The following is a 25693-nucleotide window of genomic DNA, read 5'->3' on the forward strand; positions in this document are numbered from 1 at the left end:
GTTCTCGCTGTTTGTTTTTTGCCTTCCTTTTTTTGGGCTGCTGATACCACTTTGCCAAACAAGGGACTCTTATCCTCATATGCTCAGGGTCCTTATCATATTATTTCAGGGAGACCACCGCTCAGAGCCGATCTGCATATATGGGGAGGGTGTGCCAGCATGCTTGTTTTTAATGTAATAACGTTGTTTATTATCACCCCCTTTTTTTCTACAGTGTGCTATACATGTTAGTGTTGGTGTTTTTTGTGAGGGAACCCATCTCACTCATTCGGCCTTGGTGCTACATCAGTGAGATTTACAGTGGGGACGGAAAGTATTCAGACCCCCTTAAATTTTTCACTCTTTGTTATATTGCAGACATTTGCTAAAATCATTTAAGTTCATTTTTTTTCCTCATTAATGTACACACAGCACCTCATATTGACAGAAAAACACAGAATTGTTGACATTTTTGCAGATTTATTAAAAAAAGAAAAACTGAAATATCACATGGTCCTAAGTATTCGGACCCTTTTCTCAGTATTTAGTAGAAGCACCCTTTTGATCTAATACAGCCATGAGTCTTTTTGGGAAAGATGCAACATGTTTTTTACACCTGGATTCTGGGATCCTCTGCCATTCCTCCTTGCAGATCCTCTCCAGTTCTGTCAGGTTGGATGGTAAATGTTGGTGGACAGCCATTTTTAGATCTCTCCAGAGATGCTCAATTGGGTTTAAGTCAGGGCTCTGGCTGGGCCATTCAAGAACAGTCACGGAGTTGTTGTGAAGCCACTCCTTCGTTATTTTAGCTGTGTGCTTAGGGTCATTGTCTTGTTGGAAGGTAAACCTTCGGCCCAGTCTGAGGTCCTGAGCACTCTGGAGAAGATTTTCGTCCAGGATATCCCTGTACTTGGCCGCATTCATCTTTCCCTCTATTGCAACCAGTCGTCCTGTCCCTGCAGCTGAAAAACACCCCCACAGCATGATGCTGCCACCATCATGCTTCACTGTTGGGACTGTATTGGACAGGTGATGAGCAGTGCCTGGTTTTCTCCACTTATACCACTTAGAATTAAGGCCAAAAAGTTCTATCTTGGTCTCATCAGACCAGAGAATCTTATTTCTCACCATCTTGGAGTCCTTCAGTGTCCTTCAGTGTTTTTTAGCAAACTCCATGCAGGCTTTCATGTGTCTTGCACTGAGGAGAGGCTTCCGTCGAGCCACTCTGTCATAAAGCCCCGACTGGTGGAGGGCTGCAGTGATGGTTGACTTTCTACAACTTTCTCCCATCTCCCAAATGCATATCTGGAGCTCAGCCACAGTGATCTTTGGGTTCTTTTTTACCTCTCTCACCAAGGCTCTTCTCCCCCGATAGCTCAGTTTGGCCGGACGGCCAGCTCTAGGAAGGGTTCTGGTCGTCCCAAACGTCTTCCATTTAAGGATATGCTCTTAGAAATCTTAAGTGCAGCAGAAATTTTTTTGTAACCTTGGCCATATCTGTGCCTGAGTTGTCTCTGATATCTTCAGGCAGTTCCTTTGACCTCATGATTCTCATTTGCTCTGACATGCACTGTGTGCTGTAAGGTCTTATATAGACAGGTGTGTGGCTTTCCTAATCAAGTCCAATCAGTATAATCAAACACAGCTGGACTCAAATGAAGGTGTAGAACCATCTCAAGGATGATCAGAAGAAATGGACAGCACCTGAGTTAAATATGAGTGTCACAGCAAAGGGTCTGAATACTTAGGACCATGTGATATTTCAGTTTTTCTTTTTTTAATAAATCTGTAAAAATGTCAACAATTCTGTGTTTTTCTGTCAATATGGGGTGCTGTGTGTACATTAATGAGGAAAAAAATGAACTTAAATGATTTTAGCAAATGTCTGCAATATAACAAAGAGTGAAAAATTTAAGGGGGTTGAATACTTTCCGTCCCCACTGTATATATTTTTATAGTACTGTGCAATAATCAATAAAGTTGTATTTTTCATTGATCAATACTGTTGTGATTCTCCCATTGATTGCAGTTCTGGGACTGCTCTGGTCCCAACCCCCCTTTTTTTCTTACTAGATTATTATTCTGCTACTAGGGAGATACCCCGTCATATAGACGTATCGGCCGATCAATCATTATTATTATAATTTTTGACACTTAAACATAAGTGGATTCCAGTCTTTTTTTATCTTTTTGTTACTATCACATACAATTCAGTATAGGGGGTAGGAAAAAAGAAAGGCTGGAAGAAAAGGAAAGGAATTGGCTTTCGTCAAGTAGATATTACTAAGATTAGTAAAATAATAGAGAGCTAATAGCTCACCAGAACAGCATACTGGGGGAGCGACAAACGGTCCACCAGAGGCAAAAGAGCTACCATCAGAAGCCCACATAATAATGGTGATCCGAGGGTAGCAAACTGGAGGCACAAAAACACCACCGAAGGGAACACTGCCTACAATGAAAAGTAATACATGAATAGAAATGATACCATTGTCCCAAAAAGTTCCATACCCATCAATGTGTCATGAGAAAGGGATGGGGTAAGGTGTATACAAGTAACAAAAAACATCACAGAAAACATTCAAAAAAACGAATAATAGCTTAGGCTATGTAAAGAAATATAGTGAACAACTCGCTGCTGTCAGGAAAAAAAAAACAAAAAAAAACAAATAGACCAGCAGAAAAAGGAGGGAGTTAAACAATAGAATTAAAAAAAAAGTTTACCAAACATCTAGTTAGTTGAAAGTTAAAGATATAAAAATACCTGACATCGAGTCAAACAAAAAGAAAAAAGTCATTCCATAGAGTCCTCAGGAGTTGGCGTAGAAGAAAAACTACCACATTTTAATTTTCCCTGGTGACTTTTATTACCTTCACTGCCAGCTGATTTTTGCAGGGGATGGGTAACCATTCGATTTTGTGCGTTGCTTTGGTTGAGAGGGCATTCTAGAAGCTGGATGTTTAGTAAAGAAGATTGGAGTTCTTCAACAGAATGGCAGACATATTTAGATCCTTGGTAAGTGACGCGAATTGAAAATGGAAAACCCCATTGATAGGTGATTTGATGTCACTGTAAAACTTGTAGAAGTGGCTTCAAAGTCTGACGCTTAGAGAGGGTGAGTAAAGATAGATCAGCAAAAAGTTGATAGGTATGTCCCTGGAAAATCAGTGAATCTTTTGCTCTAGCTGCAGCTAGAAGTTGTTCCTTGGTACAGAAAAAATTAAATTTTGCGATAATATCGCGCAGTGGTCCATCAGCTTTGCGAGGTGTGAGGGCTCTGTGAACCTCGTTCATCTCCATTCATTCGATTCGTGTGGAATGCTGTAGTTCTTGAAATAGGGATAGCATAGTGGTTTGCAAATCAGTGACAGATTCAGGTATGCCGCGTATACGGATATTGGAACGCTGGGCCCTATTTTCATAATCTTCTAAACGAGATTGAAGGACTAAGTTTTCCTCTTTGAGGTCTTCAAATTCAACTGCATAAGCCTGGGTTTTATTTTCAAGTTCATCAACCTGCAGTGCGTTGGCCCAGTTCTCTGATTTCCCTAGTCACACTGTTTGTTATATGATCTGAGGTCTGTTTAACCACTTCCCGCCCAGCTTATAGCAGAATGACAGCCGGGCAGTGGTTCTGTTATCCTGAAAGGATGTCATATGACGTCTTTCGGGATAACATGCCAGCGGGGGCACGCAGCGCGGTGATCGGTGGCGCTGTGTGTCACTCTGACACATCGCATCTCTGATCGTGGTAAGGAGCCTCTTCTTCACAGCAGCAAAACGTAGGAATCTGCCTATTAAAATCCTTATAATGTACATCCAGGGGAGTTTTTTCTTTTTTTTTTATCTCGACAAAAGTTACTCTTTAATACAGGCTGCATCCATGACAATGCCAAAAGCATTATGGTAAATAAAGAGCACATCAGAAAATGGTTTCAGAATCTCTATTTTTCATTGAAACTTTGCCCTGCCCATCATGGTACATGTTCATTTGAGCTTTAGCTACTGAGACCTGCAAACTATAGGATTTTTTTCCATACGCTGATAGACAAACTTGTGAAAATCAATCTAGAGCTTGTCCTGCTGATTGGAAATGAGAATACACAATATACATAAGAGGTATTCATTTTTTATAGGACTAGAAAACATTTTAAATTGTGTTTTTCAGTTCCAACCAAGATAAAGAAAACATACAGTATAGGGGCATACTTCTAAAGCAGCAAATGTGACAATCACCAAATTTTACCTTATTTGTTCTTTGAAGAAAAAAGTTTGATGACTGAAGTTTCACGGTCTCTATCTGCAATAAGTAAAATGTTTTATGCAAAGGAAACACATAGAAATATATATTTACAGTAATACACTCACACACTCAATACGTAAAGATTAATATTGATTTAAGTCATAGTTTAATGAAGTAAACACACTGAAAAGTGAACTCTGATTTAAACATTTCCTCATAAGTATAAAAATAAATCTATAATCTATATATATTATAATATATAATTGTATCTTTATTTTGTGGGTTAAGTACAAAGAGGCAGCATTGGTTGTTGCAGCACCTAGTGAGGTTGCTCTATGTGTCTCCTGCAAAAAAAAAAAAAAAAAATCACATGGCCAAGTGCAGAGCATTTTTTCATTAAAAAAAAATCCAACTATCATCAGTGTTCTTGGGGACTACCAACTTCAACTATTCATATAAGTTGCCTGATACATGTTTGATAAACATTTATAAATGCACTGGTAAATCCCAACCTTAGACAAAGTGTTTTATTTAGTTTAGGACAGAGCTGAGAAGGCTTAGAGATTTATCAATGCCCTTTTGGTTGCATCAGAACTGCTTCACTCAAAAGAAATGTCAAATAGTCATGAAGTAGACTAATGCAACTTAGAAGGAAGTCAAATGCAGGTTAAGAGGAGGTCAACTGCAGAAAAAATGTAACTGTCTGTGAATTCTGAATAAACTCTGAAGAGTCTATCAAATACAAGTGGAATGCACCTGAAAGCAAGTTGTATCCCATTGTGTCCCATTGACACCAACTCTTACAATCACTGTCAAGTTTTGCTTGCCATCAGTGCCTCTACTGGGAAGCTCTTCCCTTGCTTTCTATCTATCCAACTGAGACGCACACAAAAACAAAAACACAATTTTAGTAGAGTGAAGAAGGGTTACAACTTGACAATATTTTTCCTGCTTCCTGTGACTTCCTATCATGGTGCTGGTATGTTACTGATGCATTGCATAAGGCATGTGTGGTACATTCCTTTTAAATATAGAGTGCTGATTGTTTAATTCACTTGTCTCAGAATATGGACTATATAATTGTGGAAGCACACTAGTAAGGAGCACAGTGGAACCCAATTATCTATTGATTATGTGTGTGCAGTATATCCAATAGCAAAGCAAGGTTTGGTGGATCCCTAGTATAGTGAATCCTAAAGACATCACTTCCCTATTGAAAACCAATATTGTGTATATGGGATTGTATGATATATTTATTTTTTTTCTTTATATTGGTTGAACTAAACGGACTTGTGTCTTTTTTCAACCTAACTATGCAACTATGTAATTAGGAGACAGTTCTCTCCTGATCACCAATGTGAGATAGCATTTCCCCACTGACCACCAACATAGAAGCATTTTGCCATTGCTAATTTACAGTGCATGTCACCACTGACCATCAATGAAAGAGAGCATTACTTGCCAGATCACCAATGTAAAGGAAACCACTAGCCACAACTGCAAGACAACTTTTCTCCACTGACCAGCAGTTTAATAGAACTCTTTACCACTCACCACCAATGTAAGCAATAATTCATGTAAGGGGCACTTCAGTACTATTCACCAATGTAAAAGAAGTATTGCCAGAAGTTTAAATTGCTTGTGAAATCCCAGAGGGAACCCAGTGCACATTGCATTTGCTCCTGCTCAAATCCAGCCAGTGGTTTCTGAGCAGCATGGTCAGCGCTCCCCTCTTCTCACACTGATTTCTAAACACGCTGCTAGCAAGAGACTTCAGAGTTGCCAGGATAGAACATTTGCAGCTCTGTCATGTAGTCCTTTGCCTCCTTTGCTCCTGTGATAGCTGCTGGAAAGCAGAGGCGGCTCTCTAATTAGGCGAAATAGGCGGTGGCCTCAGGCCTCGCAGTCATAGGGGCCTCGCACAGCTGGCTAGTTTACCTAATTAGAGAGCCGCCCCTTCCAGCAGCAAAGATCTCCACCATCTCACAGTCCCGAGTCTCCTCGCTCTGCTATAGGGAGAGATAACAGGCTGCGAGTGAGACGTGTGATCGGAGCTCCGGATCACAGACAGGGAGAGCTGCTCAGTAGAGCTCTGACAGATCTCCCCCCTCCCCCTGCTGCCCGCACAGCCAGACAGAAGAGGAGAGAGAGCTTCTGCTCCTCCTCCTCCCGCCCTCTCCTCCTGTGTCTGCCCCGCCCACTCTCCTCGGCAGTGTTCTCTGTTCTGTCTCAGAGAAGGGGATGTGTGGGCGGGAAGATTCAAACTGGAGCCCAGCAAAGAGAAAAGGACAAGGGGAGTCTGATCCATCCATCCATCCAGTCCCTCCTGCCTCCCAGTGAGTACACTGATGTAGGGGATGCTCTTCCTTCCCTTCCGTCTCCACCCTCTTCTCTTTCTTTCTTTCCTTCCTTCCTTCTATCTATCTATCTATCTATCTTTCTTTCTTTCTCTCTCTCTCTCTCTCTCTCTCTCTCTCTCTCTCTCTCTCTCTTTCTTTCTTTCTTTCTTTCTTTCTTTCTTTCTTTCTTTCTTTCTTTCCATCTTTCTTTCCTTCCATCTATCTTTCTTTCCTTCCATCTATCTTTTCTTTCCTTCTATCTATCTTTTCTTTTCTTTTCTTTCCATCTTTCTTTCTTTCTTTCTTTCTTTCTTTCTTTCTTTCTTTCTTTCTTTCTTTCTTTCTATCTATCTATCTATCTCTTTCTTTCCATCTTTCTTTCTTTCCATCTTTCTTTCTTTCTTTCTTTCTTTCTTTCTTTCTTTCCATCTATCTATCTCTTTCTTTCCATCTTTCTTTCTTTCTTTCTTTCTTTCTTTCTTTCTTTCTTTCTTTCTTTCTTTCTTTCTTTCTTTCTCTCTCTCTTTCTTTCTTTCTTTCTTTCTTTCTTTCTTTCTTTCTTTCTTTCTTTCTTTCTTTCTTTCTTTCTATCTATCTATGCAGCGCCTGTGTATGTTCTCATACTGGTATTTCACTATCACTTCCTTGTGGGGGACCACAGATAACTTGTCACGTTTATACTCTTTGTACTTGCTACCTATACTTACTCCTATGTTTTGATATCTTCTACTGTAGCAAGCTATCGTTATTGTCCCCCTGTTTTGTGGGCACTTTTCTCCTTCCCCTCCCTCTAGTACCTTAGAGTATAAACTTACCTTACTCTATTACAGTTACTGCGGATATTACCCCTCTTGCACAGATTACTGGCTCCACCCTTGTGGAGCTTTCATTATTTACCCATGAGCGCCTGGATCGTTTAAACGTTCCTTCACCACGATCTTCATCAGTGTATGCTCCTCTTTTACTCCATTTTACTACCCTCGTTGACCACGTTGCAGGGGTAAGTTATGGCCCTTATTACCTGTGTGCATTCTCCTTCCCTCTTTTTCCTCCTAGTCTTACCTATTCTCATCTGGATCTAGCTTTTGGCCCTCTCTCACCACCCTACCCCAACTATTTCCTTCCCTCCCCCCCTCCCCCCCTTCCCCCTTCCCCCCCCCCTCTCATTTTTCCCCCCTTCTCTCTCTCCACTTCCCTCCCCCCCTCTCCCCTCCCGCCCTTCCCCCTCTCCCTCCCCCCCCTCCCCCCCCTTTTTCCCTCTCCCCTCCCCCTCCCTCCTCCCTTCCCCCTCACCCCTAAACCCCCCCCTGTCTTCCTCTTTCCTTCCTCCTTCCCCCCCCCCTCCCCCCGTTTTCCTCCCTCCCCTTCCCCCCCCCCTTTCCCCCCCCCTCTTTTTCCTTACTTTCTTCCTTCTTTCTTCTTTGTTTCTTCCCTAACTACTCTATTTCTAGTCCCTTTTCTCTGCACACTGGGTTCCAAACTTATAGCTACCTTATGGGTACCCCTACACCCTACCACGTTCTACCTTGTTTTGTGGTTTAGTGACCCACACACAAATCAACCATTTAAATATTTTACCCACCAGAGGCTGTTCTGTTTTTCCCCTGTGTTCGTCGCAGGGAGAACTGTATGGGGCCCCACATATCCACAGAGAAAACCTGAACGGGTGAGCCTGTCCTTTCTTATACGCAACTTGTATATTATTGTTTAATGTATTATTTAATGACCTCGCTGCCACCATTACAAAAATGTTATGCAATTGTGAATCTCTGTATACTTATTATCTGTCCTTATGCTACATTATAGACTTTACTCTCCTGAGGAAGCGGTGAATACCGCGAAACCGGTCGAGAATCCAAGTCACTGTTGCAATCTCTGTTATTATTGGATGCAATTCATGTGGTTGTATATATTGCTTTGTTCTGTATTACAACTGTATATGTTATTGTACTTTCGAGATTAATTTATCTTTTTTTAAAATGGCTTTCTATTAAAAACCTAGTTTTTATTCTACTATTTTTTCCTTCACCTTTTTGTACCAATATCTTACTACCTCCAGTACCGAAATAGTCCCCTTTGGTTCCCCTATGTGTGGGGGGTTGGGATATTGGCCGACAGAAGCAGCGAACTGCGGCTTCCCCTACTCCCTACCTCCTTTTATTGTAGATTATTGGGATGATGGTACCTTACACTTGGTAATTTAACTATTTAATGGTAGGCGCTTTGCCTTAATCTATCTATCTATCTCTTTCTTTCCATCTTTCTTTCTATCTATCTATCTATCTATCTATCTATCTATCTATCTATCTATCTATCTATCTATCTATCTCTTTCTTTCCATCTTTCTTTCTTTCTTTCTTTCTTTCTATCTATCTCTTTCTTTCTATCTATCTATCTCTTTCTTTCCATCTTTCTTTCTATCTATCTCTTTCTTTCCATCTTTCTTTCTTTCTTTCTTTCTTTCCATCTATCTATCTATCTCTTTCTTTCTTTCTTTCTTTCTATCTATCTATCTCTTTCTTTCCATCTTTCTTTCTTTCTTTCTTTCTTTCTTTCTTTCTTTCTTTTCTTTCTTTCCTTCTTTCTTTCTATCTATCTCTTTCTTTCTATCTATCTATCTCTTTCTTTCCATCTTTCTTTCTATCTATCTCTTTCTTTCCATCTTTCTTTCTTTCTTTCTTTCTTTCTTTCTTTCTTTCTTTCTTTCTATCTCTTTCTTTCCATCTTTCTTTCTTTCTTTCTTTCTTTCTTTCTTTCTTTCTTTCTTTCCTTCTATCTATCTATCTATCTATCTATCTATCTATCTATCTATCTCTTTCTTTCTTTCTTTCTTTCTTTCTTTCTTTCTATCTATCTATCTATCTCTTTCTTTCCATCTTTCTTTCTTTCTTTCTTTCTTTCTTTCTTTCTTTCTTTCTTTCTTTCTTTCTTTCCTTCTATCTATCTATCTATCTATCTATCTTTCTTTCTTTCTTTCTTTCTTTCTTTCTTTCTTTCTTTCTATCTATCTATCTCTTTCTTTCCATCTTTCTTTCTTTCCATCTATCTATCTCTCTCTCTCTCTCTCTCTCTCTCTTTCTTTCTTTCTTTCTTTCTTTCTTTCTTTCTTTCTATCTATCTATCTCTTTCTTTCCATCTTTCTTTCTTTCTTTCTTTCTTTCTTTCTATTCTTTCTTTCATCTTCTTTCTTTCCTATCTATCTATCTCTCTCTCTCTCTCCCTTCTTTCTTTCTTTCTTTCTTTCTTTCTTTCTTTCTTTCTTTCTATCTATCTCTTTCTTTCCATCTTTCTTTCTTTCCTTCTATCTATCTATCTATCTATCTATCTATCTATCTATCTATCTATCTATCTATCTATCTATCTATCTATCTCTTTCTTTCCATCTTTCTTTCTTTCTTTCTTTCTTTCTTTCTTTCTTTCTTTCTTTCTTTCTCTTTCTTTCTATCTATCTATCTCTTTCTTTCCATCTTTCTTTCTTTCTTTCTTTCTTTCTTTCTTTCTTTCTTTCTCTTTCTTTCCATCTTTCTTTCTTTCTTTCTTTCTATCTCTTTCTTTCCATCTTTCTTTCTTTCTTTCTTTCTTTCTTTCTTTCTTTCTTTCTTTCTTTCTTTCTTTCTATCTATCTCTTTCTTTCTATCTATCTATCTATCTCTTTCTTTCCATCTTTCTTTCTTTCTTTCTTTCTTTCTATCTCTTTCTTTCCATCTTTCTTTCTTTCTTTCTATCTATCTTTCTTTCTTTCTTTCTTTCTTTCTTTCTATCTCTTTCTTTCCATCTTTCTTTCTTTCTTTCTTTCTTTCTTTCTTTCTTTCTTTCTTTCTTTCTTTCTTTCTATCTCTTTCTTTCCATCTTTCTTTCCTTCCATCTATCTTTCTTTCCTTCCATCTATCTTTTCTTTCCTTCCATCTATCATTTTCTTTTCTTTTCTTTCCATCTTTCCTTCTTTCTATCTTTCTTTCTTTCTTTCTATCTATCTCTTTCTTTCCATCTTTCTTTCTTTCTATCTATCTATCTCTTTCTTTCCATCTTTCTTTCTTTTTCTTTCTTTCTTTCTTTCTTTCTTTCTTTCTTTCTTTCTTTCTTTCTTTCCATCTATCTATCTCTTTCTTTCCATCTTTCTTTCTTTCTTTCTTTCTATCTCTCTCTTTCTTTCTTTCTATCTATCTATCTCTTTCTTTCCATCTTTCTTTCTTTCTTTCTTTCTTTCTTTCTTTCTTTCTATCTCTTTCTTTCCATCTTTCTTTCCTTCCATCTATCTTTTCTTTCCTTCCATCTATCTTTTCTTTTCTTTTCTTTCCATCTTTCCTTTTTTCTTTCTTTCTTTCTTTCTTTCTTTCTTTCTATCTATCTCTTTCTTTCCATCTTTCTTTCTTTCTTTCTTTCTTTCTTTCTTTCTTTCTTTCTTTCTATCTATCTCTTTCTTTCTATCTATCTATCTCTTTCTTTCCATCTTTCTTTCTTTCTTTCTTTCTTTCTTTCTTTCTTTCTATCTCTTTCTTTCCATCTTTCTTTCTTTCTTTCTATCTATCTATCTATCTATCTATCTATCTATCTATCTTTCTTTCTTTCTTTCTTTCTTTCTTTCTTTCTTTCTTTCTTTCTTTCTATCTCTTTCTTTCCATCTTTCTTTCTTTCTTTCTTTATTTCTTTCTTTCTTTCTTTCTATCTCTTTCTTTCCATCTTTCTTTCCTTCCATCTATCTTTCTTTCCTTCCATCTATCTTTTCTATCTTTTCTTTCCTTCCATCTATCATTTTCTTTTCTTTTCTTTCCATCTTTCCTTCTTTCTATCTTTCTTTCTTTCTTTCTTTCTTTCTATCTATCTCTTTCTTTCCATCTTTCTTTCTTTCTATCTATCTATCTCTTTCTTTCCATCTTTCTTTCTTTTTCTTTCTTTCTTTCTTTCTTTCTTTCTTTCTTTCTTTCTTTCTTTCCATCTATCTATCTCTTTCTTTCCATCTTTCTTTCTTTCTTTCTATCTCTCTCTTTCTTTCTTTCTATCTATCTATCTCTTTCTTTCCATCTTTCTTTCTTTCTTTCTTTCTTTCTTTCTTTCTTTCTTTCTATCTATTTCTTTCTTTCTTTCTTTCTTTCTTTCTTTCTTTCTTTCTTTCTTTCTTTCTTTCTATCTCTTTCTTTCCATCTTTCTTTCCTTCCATCTATCTTTTCTTTCCTTCCATCTATCTTTTCTTTTCTTTTCTTTCCATCTTTCCTTTTTTCTTTCTTTCTTTCTTTCTTTCTTTCTTTCTTTCTTTCTTTCTTTCTTTCTTTCTTTCTATCTATCTCTTTCTTTCCATCTTTCTTTCTTTCTTTCTTTCTTTCTTTCTTTCTTTCTTTCTTTCTATCTATCTCTTTCTTTCTTTCTTTCTTTCTATCTCTTTCTTTCCATCTTTCTTTCTTTCTTTCTTTCTTTCTATCTCTTTCTTTCCATCTTTCTTTCTTTCTATCTATCTATCTATCCATCTCTATCTATCTATCTATCTATCTATCTATCTATCTATCTATCTATCTATCTATCTATCTATCTATCTATCTATCTCTTTCCATCTTTCTTTCTTTCTTTCTTTCTTTCTTTCTTTCTTTCTTTCCTTCTATCTATTTATCTATCTCTTTCCTTCCATCTTTCTTTCCTTTCATCTATCTTTCTTTCCTTCCATCTATCTTTTCTTTCCTTCCATCTGTCTTTTCTTTTCTTCTTTCTCTTTCTTTCTTTCTTTCTTTCTTTCTTTCTTTCTTTCTTTCTTTCTTTCCTTTCCTTTCCTTTCCTTTCCTTCCTTCCTTCCTTCCTTCCTTCCTTCCTTCCTTCCTTCCTTCCTTCCTTCCTTCCTTCCTTCCTTTCCTTCCTTCCTTTCCTTCCTTCCTTCCTTCTCCACCCATTCCCCTTTATTTCTCTCTTTGTGACAGCCTACCAGAATAGGTAGGATCTGTGAGAGGAGCTTCCCTGTGCAGCTCTGCTTGAGGAAAATATATCTTTATTATGCCCACTTACCTACCCCCTGTACTGTCCACTCCCCTATACTGTACACTCCTAATACAGTTCATTTTCATCCCTTGAATTTTTTTTTCCCATTATGGGAGTGAGTGGGGCCTCATGTCTAAGTTTTGCCTAAGGCCTCACAAAGTCTAGAGCCGCCTCTGCTGGAAAGAGAATTCTGCTCTCTCCTCCCTCCAATTGGTCCCCCCTTAAAATCCATACTAGAACCTTATCCAAGCATGCAGCCTGGGTGGCCAGGGAAGAGGGGAGCAAGCATGCAGCCCCCCTCCTCCCTAAATCATACTAGATCACATTCCCTCAACATTGGGGGGGGGCTGTTGGAAAAGCACCTTGTCCCTATGTTGATTAAGACTAGGGCCTCCTCCCCACAACACTAGCCCAGTGATTGTGGGGGTCTATGGGTGGGGGGGGGTTATTGAAAGCCAGAAGCTCCCATTAAAAATAACAGGGCTCAGAATGTAAATATCATGGCTAAGGATTTAATTAAACAGATACACATTTTTGTTTTATTTGAAAAAAATGTCCCATAACGTAAATCCACTGTCAATTACATCATCCAGCGAAGCAAATCCAGGTCAACCATTCTGCATGAAGCCCGTTCAGCTGCCAAATAAAAAAAAATGCCACCCACACACATGTTCAAACCGTCCCTTGACTCCCACCAAATGTTATCTCCTAATCCTAGCCGTAATATAAACAAAGACCGGGCATCTCAGGGACATGATCATATTTGGTCAATGACATCACGCGGTTTCTAAAAAAGTGTAATTTTCAGAGACTGTAGACAGAAAAACTGCACAGATTTGCAGCACAACTTCGTCCTTTAGATAAGCTACTATTTTAGAGGGATAAAGCAAGAACATTTCACCTGGAAATAAAAAATGATGACAAGTATGTACCCCTTTTTTCTAGGATGCACTATCAGAGTGAGAGAGCGGGCAGTTTTCATCCAGAAATATTACACTGTTTTTTTTCTGTGACAGAAGATATGTTATAGATTTATTGCACAGAACGTTATCCTTTTTAATTGGATACAATTTCAGAGGAAGAGAGCAGGCAGTATGAACCAGCAAATAAGCCAATTACATTCTATTTTTCTCGAGGCAGAAGACAAAAAATTTGTGCAGATTATCTAAACAGTTTTTAAACCTTATTTGATAGGCTATAATATGGTTACATTGCTACTAATTGTGACGTAGTATATGTGAAAATGTTGCTATGTAAGGAACATAAGTGCCTTAACGACATCTTATTTAGTGCATTGTGACATCAAGGTTGAATAAAGACACTTGTCTATCAAGTTCAACCTGAAAAAATGTGTGTGTGTGAAAGAGTCTATTGTTTTCCATATCCCTGTACATTGTGTTCACTGTGAAACACATCTAAGGCCGGGTTTACACATGTGCAGCCACGGGTTCATGCCTGGCGTCAGCTGTATTCTTGTACACCAGTTCAGGTGTCAATCAGGTGCAAATTTTAGCCTGAATTTGCACCTGAACCCAACCCAAAGACACACCAGACTCTTTTTCAATCCGGACCATGGCTGCCCCGGATATGTGAATTGGCTCTATTGAGAGCCAGTGACACTTGCCTGTCATGCGAACTGGAAGTGGAGAAACACACATCCAATTCGCATATGTGTGAACCCAGCCTCAAATTTTCTGAACTTATCTAAACTGACACCATTAACTGTGAAAGGGACTTCCACATCCTTAACGCCCTACCCGTAAAGAATCCCTTATGCAGTTCAAAGGATAAGTTCACCTCTTTTTTTTCTAAATTCCAGCTCCCCTATGTATTAATATACCATTAAAGTACTTCTTTGGCAGAAATAAAACATCTTTCTATTTATCTTCACACCCCTTACTTCACTGTCCAGCTGGCTCTATGAAAAAACTTTTCCATTACTTCCTGGATGAACTTTAGGACATGACACAGGAATGAGTTTACCAGCTGACCTCTTTAGCACACGCACTGCATCATCTGCCCTCCTACTCCAGCACATCACTACCACCCTGTATCAGCTGCATGTTTCTTCTAGGCAATCAGTGAATAATGTTCCCACTAAATACACAGCTATAGGTCATTCACTTTGCAGAATTTGTGGGAGCTAGTGATCACACAACCACCTATGTGGATAGAGCTGTAAAACTGAAAACAGGAGAAGTATGTCCTGGATTCTGTAAAGCTCACTATACGCTATATAATCTGATTGTACAATCTCCTTTAGATCTACCATCAACTTTGTAGTGCAAGGGCCTACCTGACTGGATACAGTGTGATTGGATAGATGGTGTATCCTCCTATTATATAGTTTTGGTAAACCTGAAGGAGATTGTACAATCAGATTGTATAGTGTATGACCACCTTAACCACTTGCCGACCGCCTCACGCTGATATACGTCAGCAGAATGGCATGGGCAGGCAGAATCACAAACCCATACGTGATCTGCCTCCCGCGGGTGGGGGGTCCGAACGGACCCCCCCCCCCCCCGGTGCCAGAGGCAGCCGGAATTTCTTCGCGGGCGATGAGAGGTGAGGGGGAGGCCATCCATTGTTGGCCACCCCCTTCCGATCGCTCCCGGCGAATGAAAATCCCTTCTCTCCCTCTGTAATATAAACAGAGGGAGAGGAAGTGATGTCATCCCTCCTCGAGCCGGTCTTTTCGTTCAGGCGCCGAGGAGAGAAGACATCCAAGTAAGTGCACCAACATTACACTAACAGTAGAACACACTAGGCACACTTTTCACCCCCATCACCCCCCCCAGATCACCCCCCTGTACCCCCTGTCACACTGACACCAATAGCAGTTTTTTTTTTTTTTGCATTGGTGTCAGTTTGTGACAGTTAAAAGTGTTAGGGCAGTTAGGTTAGCCCCCTTTAGGTCTGGGGTACCCCCCTTTAGGTCTAGGGTACCCCCCTAACCCCCCCTAATAAAGGTTAACCCCTTGATCACCCCCCGTCGCCAGTGTCGCTAAGCGATCGTTTTTCTGATCGCTGTATTAGTGACACAGGTGACGCTAGTTATGGAGGTAAGTATATAGGTTCGCTGTCAGTGTTTTATAGCGACAGGGACCCCCATATACTACCTACTAAAGGTTTTAACTCCCTGATTGCCCCCTAGTTAACCCTTTCACCAGCGATCACCGTATAAGTGTTACGGGTGACGCTGGTTAGTTTGTTTTTTTTATAGTTTTTTATAGTTTATTATAGTTTTAGGGCACCCGCCATTTATTACCTTATAAAGGTTTAACCCCCTAATTGCCCGGCGAGGATATAAGTTACGTTTTTAGGATCAGATAAGGTCTGCGTCGCCCCAGGCAGCGTCAGGTTAGCGTCAGTACCGCTAACACCCACGCACGCAGCATACACCTCCCTTAGTGCTATAGTATCTGAACGGATCGATATCTGACACGATCAGATCTATACTCCCCAGCAGTTTAGGGTCCCCCCAAAAAAACGCAGTGTTAGCGGGATCAGCCCAGATACCTGCTAGCACCTGCGTTTTTCCCCTCGGCCCAGCCCAGCCCAACCCACCCAAGTGCAGTATCGATCGATCACTGACACTTACAGAACACTAAGCACACATAACTGCAGCGTTCGCAGAGTCATGCCTGATCCCTGCGATCGCTAACAGTTTTTTGGTAGCGTTTTGAATCAGTCGCTAACAGTCAGGAGCTTTTTTGCCTGTGAGTCTCACTAGTGTACCCCTAAATTTAGAGCCCAAAATGGCAAATCGAAGGTACACTAGTGAAGAGGCCTACACGTTTCTGAGCCTGACAGATAGTGAAGAGGAAGTCACTCATCTGTCAGATTCAGGCTCAGAATACGATCCTGTAGAGGACAGCGGCTCCATGACAGATAGCTCTGACGACGGAGTTGTGGTCCCTGCCAAGGTCAGATGTACCAGGCCCCAATCTTCTTCTTCTGTCCTTGAAGTGCAAGAACCGCAGGTCCCTCGTATGGAGCAGAGATGTACTAGCGCCGCTATTCCTTCTGGTGAACTGGCAAGCACCAGCGGCCTAGTACACCCTGGTCGTACATCCAGCACTGCAGTAACACTTGGTGACGTGGCGAGTCCCATAAGTGCAGTTCAAGCTGGCGAGGTGGCAAGCACTAGTAGTGTCCCGCTGCCACCAAGAAGATGAACACAGGCCCGTCATGCCCATAGTGCCCTTCCTGCTGCATTCGCCAATCCGAATTGGGAACCCACCACTTCTGCAGCACCCGTACTTCCCCCATTCACTGGCCAACCCGGAATTCAGGTGGAAACAGTTGATTTTACGTGATTTTACGCCACTGGACTTTTATTCGCTGTTTTTCACTGAAGATCTCTTTAGATCTATTGTGGACCAAAGCAATTTGTACGCTGGTCAACACATCGCCACTATTCCCCAGTCCTCCCTTGGCACGATACGAGCAGATTTTGCGGTTCATGCACTTCAACGACAATGAACTCTGTCGTCCTCATGGAGACACTGGATACGATCGGCTCTACAAAATTCGGCCCCTCGTAAACCACTTCAACCAACGTTTTGCAGACTTGTTTACTCCCCATCAAGTTGTCTGCGTTGATGAGTCCCTGATTACATTTTCTGGCCGCTTGTCATTCAAACAGTACCTTCCCAGCAAGCGTGCCAGATACGGGGTCAAGATGTATAAGCTCTGTGACAGGGCCACAGGCTATACATGTAGTTTTATGGTTTACGAGGGCAAAGATAGTCAAGTAGAGCCGACAAACTGCCCTGACTACATAGGAAGCGCTGGCAAGATAGTGTGGGACTTGGTGTCACCCTTATTCGGAAAGGGGTACCACTTGTACGTGGACAATTATTACACGAGCGTGCCACTTTTTAGTCACCTTTTTGATCAACAGATTGGAGCATGTGGCACCGTGCGACCTAATCACCGGGGCTTTCCCCAGCGGCTTGTAGATTCCCGTCTTAGGCTGGGGGAAAGAGCCTGCTTGCAGTGTAATAATTTGCTCGCTATGAACTGGAGGGACAATAAGAATGTTTTCATTCTTACCTCCCTTCATGCAGACACGACGACCCAAATTACTACGGCGACTGGTGTTGTGGAGAAACCCCTCTGTGTCCACGAATATAACCTCAATATGGGAGGGGTGGACCTCAACGACCAGTTGTTGGCGCCGTACCTAGTTGCCCGTAAGGCCAGACGCTGGTACAAAAAAGTGTCTGTTTATTTATTTCAATTGGCTTTGCTGAATGCTCATGTGCTATGCAGAGCTTCAGGATGGACTGGATCCTTCCTTAAATTCCAGGAAGACATCGTCAGAGCCCTTCTGTTTCCAGACGGTGCTCCACCTCACCTTCCCCAACCAAATGCAGTAAGCCGGCTGCATGAGAGGCATTTTCCTTATGTCCTCCCGAGTACCCCTACCCAACGAGCCCCCCAAAAAAGATGTTGTGTCTGCAGCAAGCGCGGATTTAGGCGTGACACCCGGTATTGTTGTCCCTCCTGTCCTGACAATCCTGGTCTATGCATTGGTGAATGTTTTGAACGCTACCATACACTAGTTGAGTATTAGCGTAGGGTACAACACTGAACAGACTAGGACACACTTTCACAGGGTCTCCCAAGATGCCATCGCATTTTGAGAGACCCAAACCTGGTACCAGTTAAAAAAGTTAAAGTTACTAAAAAAAGTGTAAAAAAAAAATAAAAAATAAAAATACAAAAAAAATATAAAATAAAAAAACCAAAAATAGTTGTTGTTTTATTGTTCTCTCCCTATTCTCTCTCTATTGTTCTGCTCTTTTTTATTGTATTCTATACTGCAATGTTTTATTGTTATGTTTTTATCATGTTTGCTTTATAGGTATGCAATTTTTTTATACTTTGTTTTTTTATCGTTAACCACTTTTTTGTTTTCAGGTACGCCATTCAGCTGCAGAGCGGATTTATTTATCTTGACAGCAACAGCGTTTGCTCCCACGATAGATAAAGCCGTGACTCCAGCGCTGTCGGAGGTGATTTCACCACCACAGTTACATACTTCAGCATATATATGCCGAAGCGTGGGGGCAGCAGTGGGCGGAGGAGCGATTTGCTCCTAACTTTTGCGGGAGGATGCCCCTATGCTTCGGCATATATATACGGTGCATGTATGCCCATAATTAGAAGTGGGTGGATGAAGGGAGGTATTCTAATGGTGGGTATACCCACCGATCAATATCTTTTTTTCGTTCAGCCCACAGGCTGCATGAAAAAAAAGTTTACAATATATGCCCAACAAGGACCAGCAACATACTGGTATGTTGCTGGACTTTGAGTGGTTATACCAGAATGATGCCTGCAGATTCTTTTCAGCCAGCGGTCGGCTTTCATGTAAAAGCAATCCTAGCGGCTAATTTTACAAGCAGTGGGAGGGAATGCCCCCCACCGTCTTCCATGTTTTTCTCTGGCTCTTCTGTCCCAACAGGGAACCTGAGAATGCAGCCGGTGATTCGGCCAGCTGACCATAGAGCTGATCAGAGACCAGAATGGCTCCAAACATCTCTATGGCCTACGAAACCGGAAGCTACAAGCATTTCATGACTTAGATTTCGCCGGATGTAAACAGTGCCATTGGGAAATTGGGAAAGCATTTTATCACACCGATCTTGGTGTGGTCAGATGCTTTGAGGGCAGAGGAGAGATCTAGGGTCTAACAGACCCCAATTTTTTCAAAAAAGAGGACCTGTCACTACCTATTGCTATCATAGGGGATATTTACAAAAATGAAAGGAACAGTTTAAAAATAAGATAAAAAATCAAAAAAATAATAAAGAAAAAAACAAAAGCACCCCTGTCCCCCCCTGCTCTCGCGCAAAGGCGAACGCAAGCGTCGGTCTGGCGTCAAATGTAAACAGCAATTGCACCATGCATGTGAGGTATCACTGCGAAGGTCAGATCGAGGGCAGTAATTTTAGCAGTAGACCTCCTCTGTAAATCTAAACTGGTAACCTGTAAAGGCTTTTAAAGGCTTTTAAAAATGTATTTAGTTTGTCGCCACTGCATGTTTGTGCGCAATTTTAAAGCATGTCATGTTTGGTATCCATGTACTCGGCCTAAGATCATCTTTTTTATTTCATCAAACATTTGGGCAATATAGTGTGTTTTAGTGCATTAAAATTTAAAAGTGTGTTTTTTCCCCAAAAAATGCGTTTGAAAAATCGCTACACCCACCATTTTAATCTGTAGGGCATTTGCTTTAAAAAAATATATAATGTTTGGGGGTTCAAGTAATTTTATTGCAAAAAAAAAACATTTTTTCATGTAAACAAAAAGTGTCAGAAAGGGCTTTGTCTTCAAGTGGTTAGAAGTGGGTGATGTGTGACATAAGCTTCTAAATGTTGTGCATAAAATGCCAGGACAGTTCAAAATCCCCCCAATATTTTATATTGTGACACAAGTTGTGGGAAAAAGACACATTTTTTTTTTTTTTTGCACAAAGTTGTCACTAAATGATATATCGCTCAAACATGCCATGGGAATATGTGAAATTACACCCCAAAATAAATTCTGCTGCTTCTCCTGAGTACGGGGATACCACGTGTGAGACTTTTTGGGAGCCTAGCCGCGTACGGGACCCCGAAAACCAAGCACCGCCTTCAGGCTTTCTAAGGGCGTAAATTTTTGATTTCACTCTTCACTGCCTATCACAGTTTCGGAGGCCATGGAATGCCCAGATGGCACAACCCCCCCCCCCCCCCAAATGACCCCATTTTGGAAAATAGACACCCAAAGCTATTTGCTGAGAGTTATAGTGAGTATTTTGCAGACCTCACTTTTTGTCACAAACTTTTGAAAATTGAAAAAAGAAAAAAAAAAACATTTTTCTTGTCTTTCTTCATTTTCAAAAACAAATGAGAGCTGCAAAATACTCACCATGCCTCTCAGCAAATAGCTTGGGGTGTCTACTTTCCAAAATGGGGTCATTTTGGGGGGTTTTGTGCGATCTTGGCATTTTATGGCCTTCGAAAATGTGATAGGTAGTGAGGAGTGAAATCAAAAATTTACGCCCTTAGAAATCCTCAAGGCGGTGATTGGATTTCGGGGCCCCGTATGAAGCTAGGCTCCCAAAAAGTGCCACACATGTGGTATCCCCGTACTCAGAAGCAGCAGAATGTATTTTGGGGTGTAATTCCACATATGCCCATGGCATGTTTCAACAATATATCATTTAGTGACAACTTTGTGCAAAAAAAAAAAAAAAAATTGTCACTTTTCCGCAACTTGTGTCAAAATATAAAATATTCCATGGACTCAACATGCCTCTCAGCAAATAGCTTGGGGTGTCTACTTTCCAAAATGGGGTCATTTGGGGGGGGGGGGGGTTGTGCCATCTGGGCATTTTATGGCCTTCAAAACTGTGATAGGTAGTGAGGAGTGAAATCACAACTTTACGCCCTTAGAAATCCTGAAGGCGGTGCTTGGTTTTCGGGGCCCCGTACGCGGCTAGGCTCCCAAAAAGTCCTAAACATGTGATATCCCCGTACTCAGGAGAAGCAGCAGAATGTATTTTGGGGTGTAATTCCACATATGCCCATGGCATGTTTGAGCAATATATCATTTAGTGACAACTATGTGCAAAAAAAAAAAAAAAATTGTCACTTTCCCGCAACTTGTGTCAAAATATAAAATATTCCATGGACTCAACATGCCTCTCAGCAAATAGCTTGGGGTGTCTACTTTCCAAAATGGGGTCTTTTGGGGGGGGGTTTGTGCCATCTTGGCATTTTATGGCCTTCAAAACTGTGATAGGTAGTGAGGAGTGAAATCAAAAATGTATGCCCTTAGAAATCCTGAAGGCGGTGCTTGGTTTTCGGGGCCCCGTACGCGGCTAGGCTCCCAAAAAGTCCCATACATGTGGTATCCCCATACTCAGGAGAAGCAGCTAAATGTATTTTGGGGTGTAATTCCACATATGCCCATGGCCTGTGTGAGCAATATATCATTTAGTGACAACTTTGTGCAAAAAAAAAAAAAAATTGTCACTTTCCCACAACTTGTGTCAAAAAATAAAATATTCCATGGACTCAACGTGCCTCTCAGCAAATAGCTTGGGGTGTCTACTTTCCAAAATGGGGTCATTTGGGGGGGGGGTTTTGTGCCATCTGAGCATTTTATGGCCTTCAAAACTGTAATAGGTAGTGAGGAGTGAAATCAAAAATTTACGCCCTTAGAAATCCTGAAGGCAGTGATTGGTTTTCGGGGCCCCGTACGCCGCTAGGCTCCCAAAAAGTCCCACACATGTGGTATCCCCATTCCCCGTACTCAGGAGAAGCAGCTGAATGTATTTTGGGGTGCAATTCCACATATGCCCATTGCCTGTGTGAGCAATATATCATTTAGTGACAACTTTTTGTAAATTTTTTCTTTTTTTTTTTTTTTTTTGTGTCATTATTCAATCACTTGGGACAAAAAAAATAAATATTCAATGGGCTCAACATGCCTCTCAGCAATTTCCTTGGGGTGTCTACTTTCCAAAATGGGATCATTTTGGGGGGTTTTGTACTGCCCTGCCATTTTAGTACCTCAAGAAATGACATAGGCAGTCATAAACTAAAAGCTGTGTAAATTCCAGAAAATGTACCCTAGTTTGTAGACGCTATAACTTTTGCGCAAAGCAAAAAATATACGCTTATTGACAAAGACATGTGGCCGAATACATTTTGGCCTAAATGTATGACTAAAATTGAGTTTATTGGATTTTTTTTATAACAAAAAGTAGAAAATATCATTTTTTTAAAAAATTTTCGGTCTTTTTCCGTTTATAGCGCAAAAAATAAAAACGGCAGAGGTGATCAAATACCATCAAAAGAAAGCTCTATTTGTGGGAAGAAAAGGACGCAAATTTTGTTCGGGTACAGCATTGCATGACCGTGCAATTAGCAGTTAAAGCGACGCAGTGCCAAATTGTAAAAAGTGCTCTGGTCAGGAAGGGGGTAAATCCTTCCGGGGCTGAAGTGGTTAATACACCTAAAATGAACTAGTTGTGCTTTTGGTAAAAAAAAAAAACATTCAGACCCGCAACACACCAAAATGTCCCATGAGCTACTTTGCCGCATGTAGGACAGCCCACTGAAATCAACGGACTGCCCTATGCATGTCACAGTAAAAACGTGCCAAAAAACGTGCGTTTCCTCTACGCTAGGTACAAATGGGGCCTGAAAGTGAATTGTTTTCTTTACACAAGAGCAATGAGGCTCCATATGTGCGGTTTGCCATGCATTTGGAAATGCACAGATGTGAATGGAGCCTCATTGCTCTTGTATAAACAAACTAATTTTACTTTCAGGCCCCATTCACACTTAACGTAGTGGAAGTGGATGTTTTTTGGAGCATTTTTACTATGAAACTCATAGGGCAGCCTGTTGATTTCAGTGGGCTGTCCTACACGTGGCAAAGTATGGGACATGCTGGCATGTTGCACGTTTTTTACTGTGCATTTTGCTGCATTTTTTCACGTAGCAAAATGTGTGTTTGCTTCTGTGTTTGGTGTGCAATTAACAATTAATGGCACTAAAAGCACAAGTTTTAGGTGTATAAAAGGTCCTAAATAAATCTTCTTTAGATTTACCAAAACCATATGATAGGAAGAGACACCATCTATCCAATCACTCTGTATCCAATCAGGCAGGCCCTTGCACTACATAGTTAATAGTAGATCCAAAGGAGATTGTACAATCAGATTGTATAGTGTATGGTAGGGTTGCACCGATACCACTTTTTTTAGCAACAAATACCGATATTTTTTTTAAGTACTCGCCGATACCAATTACCTATTCTAATATCTATCCAATATCTATTTCCGGCATTTAGAGCGCTCAAGATGAGGAGGAGCAGGGAGGGGGGTCACCATCATCTATTGGCTCTCAGGGCAGCACAGAGTTAAAAGTTGAGTTTTTCATTAACCAGTCAGCAGCGGGCTCCTCTCCCAGCAGGCAGCACAGGGAGTAATGACGGCTCCACTGACTCCAGGCTCTAGCTAAAAAGTTTTTTGCCTGTTTGCACACACACAGCAGAGACGATTGAGGGGGGAGGAGAGCTCTGAGTGCCGAGAGAGAAGGCATGGCCAGCCGCACACCTAGCTCCCAGGTCCCAGTCAAATCTTCACCTGGAGGTCTGAGCAGTGGAAAGGAAGGAGGCGTTCCTGCATACCCACACTCCCCTGCGGTGCTACATCCAGGCTGTTCCTCCCTCCATGCATGGCAGACTCCACAGATTCAGCTCCTCCACACATACTGATAGCTAGCGGCAGCTGCCCCTGGTTGTGTTTACATTCATCTGTCAACGGGAACCCCGCTGACTGATGAATGAGTCATTAGTTGTTAAGGACGCAGCGGCCCCACTCCTTAAAGTGGTGTTCCGGCCGAAATTATACTTTTTAAATAAAAATACCCCTATAATACACAAGCTTAATGTATTCTAGTAAAGTTAGTCTGTAAACTAAGGTTTGTTTTGTTAGTTTATAGCAGTAGTTTGTTATTTTATAAACTTGCAGCAGGCCGTGGCCATCTTAAGTGTGGGCATCTGAAGCCAGACTGTATTTCTTCCTGGATTTCATCCTTGCAGATCTCGCACGTGCTCAGTGCAGCACAAGCAGTGTAATAGGTTTCAGGTCAGGTTTCCATAGCAACGGCAGTGTCAGAGGAAGTTGCCGCCCCTTCCCAGAAGGCATTGCAAACAGGAAATGATGCGTTGGGTCACGGCCAGGGAGGAGGAAGTGAAAAATGAATACAGCAGATATACAGTAGGTGCTGAGAAAAAAAATAAAAAAATATCCAATTCATTTACAGTGCAGTTTAGTGAGGGATGCTGAAGAGTTGTAAAAGTGGGTGGAACTCTAACAACTGATAATTTCTGCATTCTTTTGTGTACATTTCAGTTGTCAGCGGGAGAATACCGCTGACAACTGAGCCAGTAGGTATCGGTTTTAAGTATCGGTGCATTTTCCCGAGTACCAATACTTGTGTAAAAGCCTAGTATCGGCACCAATACCAGTATCGGTATCGGTGCAACCCTAGTGTATGGTGAGCATTACAGAACCAATGACATACTTCTCCTGTTTTAAATTTTTACAGCTCTGGTGATTTGTTCATATTAAGTTAACTCATACTGGTGATTACACTTCTGAATGCTCTTTTCCGCCATTACTATCTTGATCACATGTAACTTTTGATGTATGGCTCCTTCAACTGGAGAATACCTATTTTACATCATCTGGAAGTATCTGGAGTATCTGGTAGTTTTCTTACTGTCCTCTGGGAAGTCAGGGAATCAATGTTAGGCCATATCAAGTATATCCACAAATATTCTCAATTGAGGCACTTTTCTAAAAAAGGCCCAAATGAATACAAACAGCATGATTTACCCTGATTTAGATAAAAAAAAATATGAGCAGCAGCATGCAGAAACATTACATCGCGGTCATGTAGTGTTTTTTTGTGTGTGCAGAAGCACCACAATGCAATGCAAACATTAAGTGGTTATAAAGGCGGAAGGTTTGCTATCTTAATGCATTCTATGCATTAAGATAACAAACCTTCTGTGTGTAACAGCCCCCCTCATACTTACCTGAGCCTCATCTCTATCCAGCGATGTCCACAAGTGCCTCGGCTGTTCAGGACTCTCCCTCCTGATTGTCTGAGACACAGCAGCGGCACCATTGGCTCCCACTGCTGTCAATCAAAATCAGTTAGCCAATCAGGGGAGAGAGGGGGTTGAGCCGACCCACGGCTCTGTGTCTGAATGGACACACGGAGTTGCGGCTCGGCTTGGGTGCCCCCATAGTAAGTTGCTGTGGGACCACTCAACAAAGAAAGGGGTACCTAAGAAGAGGAGGAACTGGGCTGTTCTGGGCAAAACCACTACACAGAGCAGGAAAGTATTACATTTTTGTTATTTTGAAAGATAAAAAAAAACGAGACTTTAGTATCACTTTAAGAAGCTACATGGAACGGACCCACAGAAATAACTGAACAATTTTTACAGAGAAAAACAGAGAAACAGATGCAGAAACATTTGGTGTTGGGTATTTATAATATCAACGCACAACAAATATGTATGTGGTACACAGGATGATGTAGTTATAGTAAAGGGGTGAGGAGTGCTAATGATTATTATAAT

The 25693-nt window shown here is 40.7% G+C and overlaps 1 protein-coding gene across 6 annotated transcripts in view; it reads right to left on the reverse strand.

Annotated features, from left to right (window-relative positions):
• The window catches only part of LG04H6orf118 (linkage group 04 C6orf118 homolog), a 247397-nt gene that overhangs the window by 28961 nt on the left and 192743 nt on the right, over positions 1–25693 (reverse strand). For all 6 annotated transcript variants that reach the window (XM_073627494.1, XM_073627493.1, XM_073627492.1 and 3 more), the window contains one exon: positions 4227–4280. In XM_073627494.1, the coding sequence (XP_073483595.1) occupies positions 4227–4280 (54 nt within the window). The remainder of the gene's footprint in view (positions 1–4226; positions 4281–25693) is intronic.

This window comes from Aquarana catesbeiana, linkage group LG04 (assembly GCF_042186555.1).
Source record: "Aquarana catesbeiana isolate 2022-GZ linkage group LG04, ASM4218655v1, whole genome shotgun sequence".
Classification (NCBI taxonomy): Eukaryota; Metazoa; Chordata; class Amphibia; order Anura; family Ranidae; genus Aquarana; species Aquarana catesbeiana.